This window comes from Parasteatoda tepidariorum, chromosome 1 (assembly GCF_043381705.1).
Source record: "Parasteatoda tepidariorum isolate YZ-2023 chromosome 1, CAS_Ptep_4.0, whole genome shotgun sequence".
In the NCBI taxonomy this organism is placed as follows: Eukaryota; Metazoa; Arthropoda; class Arachnida; order Araneae; family Theridiidae; genus Parasteatoda; species Parasteatoda tepidariorum.
In genome coordinates, this window is record NC_092204.1 from 88,760,121 (window position 1) to 88,769,546 (window position 9,426).

General features: G+C 28.3%; 1 protein-coding gene across 5 annotated transcripts in view; it reads left to right on the forward strand.

Moving 5' to 3' along the window:
* The first annotated feature begins 578 nt into the window (after nucleotides 1–578).
* Nucleotides 579–9,426, forward strand: part of LOC107454653 (uncharacterized) — a 22,028-nt gene continuing 13,180 nt past the window's right edge. Inside the window, exons 1-3 of one of the 5 annotated variants that reach the window (XM_016071911.1) lie at nucleotides 579–782; nucleotides 6,479–6,661; nucleotides 7,686–7,869. In XM_016071911.1, the coding sequence (XP_015927397.1) occupies nucleotides 594–782; nucleotides 6,479–6,661; nucleotides 7,686–7,869 (556 nt within the window). In that variant the 5' untranslated portion in view covers nucleotides 579–593. Of the gene's footprint in view, nucleotides 783–3,059; nucleotides 3,390–3,603; nucleotides 3,929–6,478; nucleotides 6,662–7,685; nucleotides 7,870–9,426 lie in introns of those variants that run through there. The other 4 variants (XM_016071914.3, XM_016071912.4, XM_016071913.4 and 1 more) reach the window with 4 other exon arrangements.

Consider the following 9,426-nt stretch of genomic DNA (forward strand, 5'->3'; position numbering starts at 1 on the left):
CTTAATATAGAATAGGCAGATGTAGAATTTAACCGATATAAGTGGATATGTGGTTATATTTTCTTTATTTTTTGAACCTAAATAATTTTTTTTTGCCTAGTGCAATTTCCTGTTTTCAGCTACTTAATTTACTGTTTTATTTAAGCGGAGATTATATAAAGGCATTTATCCCCACTAATTAATTAAATGAATGTTGGAAAACTGGATCCTACTATGTGATGTTTCGGTCAATTAAAATGTGCTGCCAACAATGGAAAACTGTGTTAGACCAGTATGTTTTTTTATGTTATATAGAAATACCAAAATATAGAAGGCGCATATGCAGAACTCAACCAATATAACTGGTTATTTAGTTACATAATTCCTTATTTTTTACACCTAAATAAATTTTGTTTGTATCTTGCAATTTGTTACAAGAAAATTTCCCTGTTTTTATCAAGCTACTTAATATTGGGTTTTAGTTCAGCAGAAATAACTTAAACATATTTTTCGCTACTATGAAAACACTAATTTATGCAAAGTTTTCTTTCTTTCTTTTTTTTCATTTTTCATTCTAGTTATGATATGACCTTTGCACTTAAAGGTCATTTACGATGACAGATTTAAGAACAGATGTCATTGATACAAAGAAACAACCAGTTTTGAATGAATGCGTACTACACGTACCCAGCATGTTTTACATTTACTGGAGGAATGTTACTTTAAAGGGTGCAACATATCCGGATATTTCCCAGGAGGGACACCTCAAACCTGAATACCAAACATCAGACTTAAAGATAAAGGTATGATTTATTACTTACTCTTACAGTTCGACATGGCAGCTGAATTGTAGTACAATTTGATTTAATGACTTGTCAACTTTGAAAATATGGCGACGGTTGAAGAGACTGATATTTGCATTAATATTAAAGAATATATATAATGTATTCTTAATTAAACAGCAGTTTTTATTCATTTAGGATTAATATTATATAAAATAAACTACGTTATACTTTGCTTGCCTTAGAGATGAGCTCGGAGCCCAAGCCAAAAGAATTTTAATCCGAGCCTACTTTTTAACACGAGCCCGAGATATACTTCGCATAAATGATCAAATTTTGCGGTCCCGGCACTTGTCCTTTGATGTCTAAACAAAGGAATTGATAAATTAAAAGAAGAATGCGAAGAAGAAAAAAAACTGTACCAACTCCAAGATGTCTAAAACAAACATTAAGCTAAATAAAAATTATTTAACAATTCGGGCTTGTTTCACAAAGTAAAAGCACCGAACGCAAGTAGCAAATAGCTGTAAATGTTTATGCCTTATGAATTTAAATTTTATGTTTAATAACTGGACTAAACGTTTGTATAAAAAAAAAGTTTATGAAAATTTTATCAGGAATTTAAGCCAGTCTCATCTGTAGCTCCCACGACTGCTTGACAAGAAGTTGTTTTCAAAATATTATGGGGATAAGGGGTTTGAACAATGTTTAATATATTAAAATCACATTATTTTCGAAATTTTCATTTTCAAAATTTAAAAAGAAAAATTTATATCCGTCTGTAACAGCTGACCCAATTTTTGGGTTTACGATTACTAATGTTCAACCCCGTAGCCTTGTAATTTTGTACCAATTCAGAAGACAAGGAAACTCCTGGATCAGTACCCTCAGATTTGTAATGGAAACATGGATGACTTTGCGACTCGACAAATTTAACGTGCATCAGTCACAATATACCGATGCGGATCGAACCCATGAACTCTTCGACATGGGTCCAGCGCCCTACCGACCAGGCTGTCCCAGCTTAAAAAGAAACATTGCTAAAAACTATATTTGAAAAAAAAAGAGAGAGATTAAGAGGTAATTCACTCATATAGTAAATAATTCCAAATTTAAAAAATACTGTTTTTTGCCAGGTCAAGGAAAAAATAAACAAATAGAAGACAATCATAGGGGTTGGTGAACAGTAGCAAATAGGGCTAAGCCTCTTAAAAATATAATTTTTTAAAATATATAATAAGGGATCAATACTTCTAGAATCAAGACTTTAATTTTGAACAATGTATAAACGAAATCAAAAACGAAATAAAGCTAAGAACGTTATTAAGAAGTTATAATAATAATATAACTGAACAGTACGCATTATTGATGTATTTTCTGAAATAATTAAGTCCTCAAAAATGTTATTTCAGCATATTTTATTATGCCATTGACAAAAGTAATATTTGATGACTCATAACAGATTCAATCAAAGCACATTTTGAATTTTAATATGCCAAATAATTACTTCGATTTAATTATCAAGCCACTTTCTATGTTAGTATACACAAAAACGTATTGCCTTTTGTTGTAAATAATTTTTTTTTTCTTTCATGGAATTAAAACATCTTATAACGAAGATACTGTAAATTAAATATTAACAAAGTTGCAATTTCTGAAATTTGCGGACTTTCATTATGAATTTTTTTCAAATAAATTTTCATTATGAATTTTGAGATATTTTCTACTTATAAATGATTCAACACCTTAAACATTAAAAAAAATTTTAATTTTGCTTCAAAAACTTGAAATTTTTTTTTATTTATTAAAGAATGAATTCTCAAATCAATGTAAGATAATTAGCGTAAAAGTTAAACGAATAATAAATAAATAAGTAATAGAAAAATAAATAAGTAATAAATGAAAGAAAGGAAGAAAATGTCATTTGGTTTATGAAAATTTCGATCAATTGCATTAGGTTGTATAAAAATAAAAAAATCTGTTTTCGGATAGAAATTAATTTAACATTAATTTTCTTCAAAAAAAGTTTCAATATTTTGCGATAAATTAAAATAAAAATCAACAGTTATTTGTTATTATTTTCATCAACAAATTGTTTTTTCAATTCATCACTTAATTTACACCCAAGATAAGTTGTAATCGCGAATCTAACGCGCTAGCCCATAAAGCACAGCATGAATCAGCAAGTTGAAAGAAACAAAAACTAATTAAACTACGAAAAAAAATAACTCATTGCATAACGGAGTTGCAAAAGAGAAACTAACAAAGAAAACAGTGATAAGTCGCCAAGAATGGAGCTATTTCCTCTAAAATGTGAGCAATGTTCGCTTTACAACGTAGTAGTTTCTAAGTTTTTGTTCCGTTATCGGCTTCGCTATAACTGGTGGGTTTGGCGGTGGAGGGGGGAACGGCACATTGATGTCACGTGACGGATTCAACCAAAAACGAACGTTGTTTGTGAAAGGGAAGAATGAAAAACTAGATACTCTCTGACTAGAAGTTTCGAAGGTCAACGTTGAAAGTACGCATTCGTATCTCAAAGTTTCTTTAGTTTGGTTGTTCATTTTATTTCTTATACTTTGAGAAGATATTCATCTACTTGTGATATTTGCTTCAATATATTTTTCGGTAAGTTCTTTTTATACGTCCTAGACTTTTACTTAAGTTGTCCGAAGTCTTCTTTGCCGGTTGTAAAGCGCGCCAGACAATGAAAACCATATATTCAGAATCGCGCGCAATCGGTTAAAAACAACTGTATTATATTTTAATTGGTGACGCCTTTTTCGCACGTGTTGATCACATGTAGAGTTATTTTAGATCGAATTTAAAGTTATATTATCATTTTTTATTAGTATTTGTTTCAAAAAAGTTTAAATATTATTTTCTTTTCATAAGCACGTGGTCAAAAAAAATTTCCCGCTGCTTTTGCCAGGCTAAGTTAGGTTTGCCATAAATTTTTTTAACTGGAGTTATTTCAAGATTTGAATGAGTGTTAAATTGGTAAATTATTATATGTTTGACTTCAGTTTTAATATAAATTAGTTAATTGAGCATTTCTTCATCAGCACGTGGTTTATTGGGAGCGTGAGAAAGGTGTTATTTCTCCTTTGTTATAGGTGGATTCTGAAACTGAAAGTAAAACTTCAGCGTCCCATGATAAAATGAATGTAAACTGTTTGGAGATTTAATTTATTTCTCTTATTAGTTATAATTTACGGTAGATTAAATTATATAATATAATTCAACAGTTTTAAAGAATTATTAATCATATGTTATGTTCCAGAAATAGTTTTTTTTTATTATTTAGCCTTGTGTTGATATATCTTTTAATGGTATTAAAAGTTAGGTTTTAAACTAATTTAAGTTTTAAAATTAACATTAATTTGTAGTTGATTTTGGGTGTTACTTATATTCCATTAAACTATTAAGTGACACATTTACTTAGGATTTTTTTTAATGGATTAGAAACAGATTATTGTATACCATAAGTTACAATATGGATTCAAATATTTTACTTTTTTTTTTATAAATGTAATCTTTCTAATTTTTTGTTTAAAAGTTTCTTGAGTTGCAGTTCATTTTATTTACCTTCTATTTTAGATTTAAAGCCACTTAAATTTACATTTCACTTCATCATATTTCATCACTATCTGTTGCTAATTTTTTAAGAAATTAAAATTTGATGTGTTGGAAATAATTACTATTGTATTATCAGGAAGAATATATTATATAAATTAAATTAGGTATAAATATTGCGATATGTTATTGGATGTTAATTTATATTGGTATTTCATGGACTGAAAGATATATATGAAATTCTTAGATGGATTTAAATTGTAAATATGTCCATATTTTGTAACATTGAGTATTAAAGTAAAATGTAGGGATATTTTTTTTTCTTTCTACTCTGTTTCAGTATTAAGGATTAATGTTCTTGTATTTTAAATTTTTCTTTTTTGTGCTTGAATTATAATATGGAAACTAAAAAGACATGTGGTCATCGTAAAGGAAAAATTCAGAGTTTTTTTTTGAAGTTATTTTAACTTATAATTATACTAACATCATAATTATACTTTTTTTCATTCACCAAAGTTTTGGTGAAATGTATGAGTTATGCTTGTTTCTTGCTTGTTTCTTGTATGTATGCTGAAAGTTCTAACTGAAAGGGTTTAAATTATTGTTTATTTTTTCAATTAGCCAGGAGAAAAGTTAATAAAAAATTTAGACCCTCAGCCAACTTTTTAAATAATTTCTTAATTTTAATTTAAACAATTAAATAAAATAACAATATAAGTTTCACATAATTTTTTTTCATTCACATTTGATCTTATTTATTATTCTATTATTACTCTTAAATAATAATATACATACCACTCTTGTTTTGTTGTGGAAAAGATAAAACCTTTAATATCAATGTAATAACATTTCCAAGAAATTATAACCCTAAAGGCCCATTATAAATTTAGCTGTTGTAAAATATGTTTTAAATGTAAGTATAAATTTTTAAATTTATTGTAGAATAGATGGGGATTAAAATTTTAGGTTCTTTTCACTGGAATAAATAGCCTTAGGAATAGAAAGTCTTGCTCAGGTTAATGTTTAATAAATTAGCAATGACATTGTCAGATAATTTTTAAAATTGACCTTTGTCACAAAATTTCTTCATTTCATCTATTTTTAAGATTGTGCACTTAAGTTCTGGGATATGTTGATTACAAAATCTACACATAATAGATTAATTATTAGAAGTGACCAGTTTGCATTAGTCGGCAAATAATTTAGTTTGACTCTTAAAATATTTTTGCAAATTTTTTCTTTCAAACTTTCTTATAATAGTGAATATTTAATTCTGTAAATGACATAAAATTATTAAATAATGATTTTGTTAAATGTTTAAAGCACTTCAATTTTCTCTCTGATGTATAGTTTATGCATCCAAGAATTACAAAACAAAATATGTTCCTTTTTGTTGAAATGATATGCACATATTTTACTTATTCTGCAATGTATTGCTACTTGTTGCGTCCAATGATAAACTCAGATTTGTATCTACCAGTTTGCAAAAATTAGCCAAGTTCAAAGTTTTTTTTCTTCCTGAAGTAACCTAAAAGGTAAATGATAGAACTCATTACGAACTAAGTTTTTTTTTTGTTGTATTGAAACAAAAACCCTCTTAATTGCCATGTAATAATGAAAACGTCTATAAAAATAAAAAAATTTTAAAGAAAAGAGGAAGTTAACTTTTTTCCTTACATGATTTTTTACAAAAAGTGTCCTTGAAAAAGTAGGAATGCAGATAAAAAGAAACAATAATAAATAACATTATAAAATAAGCAAAAGAGAAACAGAAGAAAAAAAAATGTTCTTACTTCTGAAATATTAAGTGAACCTTAAGAATTAGCTTTCTATGACATTGGTTATCTGTTTTACCAAACTGGAAAAGGTGACAATTAAATAATAGAGTAGGTAAGTTACAAATGTAAGTTTGAAATCTATTGGGCACCGTGATGATTGTAGTTGGTGTGACAGATCACGATGTGGAAACATCCCCTGTATATGCATATTAAAAAAAAGCATTTGTGCAACCAAATATTCAGCAAAAGGGCTGAATATTAGTTACTTCCTTAATTTTGACTGGTGTATTTTTAGATGATATTGATTTTTGCCCTCAGAAAAAATTTCAATTTTCATCTAATATCATTTTTGACTTATTTTAGGAAAAAACAGGTATGACTCGCATTGGAAGAAGGCTTATAGAGGATTTTCTCTTACCAGCATTAGATGATGGACGCTACGGAGAATTGTTGAAATGGATCGATAAAGATAATTGCTATTTCAGTATTCGATGGAGCCATAAAAATGCAGCTAAATGGTCACTTGATGATACTGCTGTTTTTCAGGTATGAACTAAAATTTTAAAGTGAGAGATTTAAAAATGAAATGAAATGGGAGCTATTTTTACATTACAAAATCAAATCTGGTAATTAAAGGTTGTTTTGATGATCCAGTGGCTTTTGTAATTAGTGAAACACTTAAAATTAAAAATATGAGTTTCGATTAAAGATTATTCAATTTCACTACTTTGAACTGATTTACGTTACAGTTATTTTATTAATAAATCTTCAGATAGTCGTTGAGTAAAAAATTATTCTACTTGAGAGTTCAGTAGTTATGGTATTTTAAAACCATTAAAAGAAGAGTGATTTAAGAAATTTGGACTCTAATCGAAGCTCTTAAGGAAATTACTAAATCTGCTTATAACAAATATTTTTCATTATAATTTATTCAATTTTGTATTTCTTTTAAATATTAATTTCTGCTCTAGAATAATTTATAGTTTGAAAAAACATGTTTCTGATGTTTTGCATCATTGCACTAAATTGAGTTTTCTGTCCCAAAATGGCGTATCTGGAACTTGAACATTAGCATGCCATTTTTTTAAAAAATTATTTAAGGGTTAATTGTCTTTCTACTGCAAACTTCAAATGTGTGTTTGAACATAAATTTCTGTTAATAATTTTAGCTGAGCCCAGGCAACTCCTCCAGACTAAAAGTCTGGGACTGTCCGCTACTATGGTAACAAGCTAGAGCACATTTCTAATGGGGGTGAAATGGAGAAAACTATTCACTCTACACTCCTATTTAAAGTGTCTTTTCCTCGTTACCATAGTACCCGCCACAATGCGAGACTGGTGTCTGGAGGAGTTCTCCTGAAAGTCACACTATACAATCCAGCTTGATTTATTGCGTATTTTCATCATACAAACAAATGTTAGGACTTGTTTAAATCATGAGTTTCTAATATTTGTTTGTTATTTTCTTTTAAATATTTAATTCGAAAAGGAGCGTATGTTTGCGTGAGCTTTTGTAATTATATTTTGTAATCATTGCATATATTTTAATATTAGCTTTTGTTTGTTTAAGGATTGGGATAAACTCAAAGGTCATTACCACCCAGAAGTGAAAGGATATTACATGCAAGCAAAACAGCGTTTTAGAGCAGCTCTTTATAAGCTTAACTCTGTTAGAAGATTGCCATGTGATGATAAACATGTAAAGAAATATCAATTAATCTTAGATCCTGAAAAAAGAAGGGCAGAATACTTAAGTAAGTTGCATGAAGCATTGGGGATCTTTACTAAATATTTGTTCAGTAATGTGTTTCACAATTGTTTTTTCATTATTATACTTGTTTGTAAACTGTTCAATATCCTTCTAAGAATAACTATTTTAAATGCATACTATTCTAATGCATTTTACTATTTAATACAATTACAGAACATACTATTATAATTTTTTTTTACTTATATCTTAATTTACTTATTAATAGTAATTATAATATTAAGTTTGCTGGAAAAAAATTGATGACCAAAGAAATAACAGTGCATTTGGTAATTATTTTTTTATGTTTCCATCCTGGTAACGAAGATTTTATCTTATTTCCTTTTTAAACATAAGATTTCAACTGTCATCATCTGACTGAGTCTTAATTTGGTTCCAAACTGTATAGTACTAGTCTAAAAGATGCCTTATATAGAAATAATTGTTGTTCTAATAACGTAAGTTTCACTGTGTAAATATGTTAAATTTATTTCTTAATTGTCTTTGTGCTGTTGACTTCATTCACTCTAAATTACTTTCACTAATAACATTTTTGACTGGGATTTTTTTAATATTTCTTATTATTTCTTATGTATTTAAGAGTTTGCAGGGTTCATAGTTTTCCTGATATTATTGATAAAAATATTTTGTCTTGGTTTGTTTAGCATTCTTATCTGATTTTTTCTCTTTGTTATACACAGCAAGCTTTGTTTCAACAGGAAAAAAGAATTTGAATTTTTTAAAAAGAAGTTTCTTTTCAGCGGGAAAGAAATATCAATGTCAAAACTTATCTAGACCTATCAATGTTGAAACCAATATATTTTCTATTTCCAAAAATGAAGACAAAAATCATGTATCAAATTAAAAGTTAAGTGTCCAAAATCTGCTCAGAAGAAAATGATAAATTTCCTTAATGCTTCTAATATTTTTTGTTTAAAATAGGAAATCTTTGTTCTCGCTAAGATTCTTCATTATCTAAAATAGGGGTGCTCAACCTGCGGCCCGCGGGCCAAATGCGGCCCGCCAACGCTCGATGTGCGGCCCGCGGCCGCAATCTGAACAAAATGGAAAAAAATTAAATATTTGTTTTTAAAAAATAATAAAAAAAATTCGGTAATTTAAATTTACACTTTTAAGTTTTTGACGCACCCAATCTCAATCAATGTAGTTTTTCGATGGTTAACGTTACGGATTTCAGCATAGTTTTAAAAATCTCAATATTTTTAATACATCATTATTACGATTTACGAATTTTAATTACCACTTTTGACGCTTTTCGTATGTGCCGATTCCAATGACTTTTCGGTAGTTATTGCTACCCATTTTCAAGTAGTTTCTGAAATAGCGATTTTTGAAAGTTATGAAACGCTTTATTTGTGCAAACTTCATGGAAAATCTAAATGACTTTAGATCCTTTCTTCAACAGTTATTGCTGCACATTTCCGCCCGGTTTTTAAAACTTCGATATTTTAGCACGATATTATTACGAATCGCGAGTAAAGAATCGCTCATTTAGATAACCATTTTTTGACATGGCTTATTTGTAACGATTTTATCGCAAATC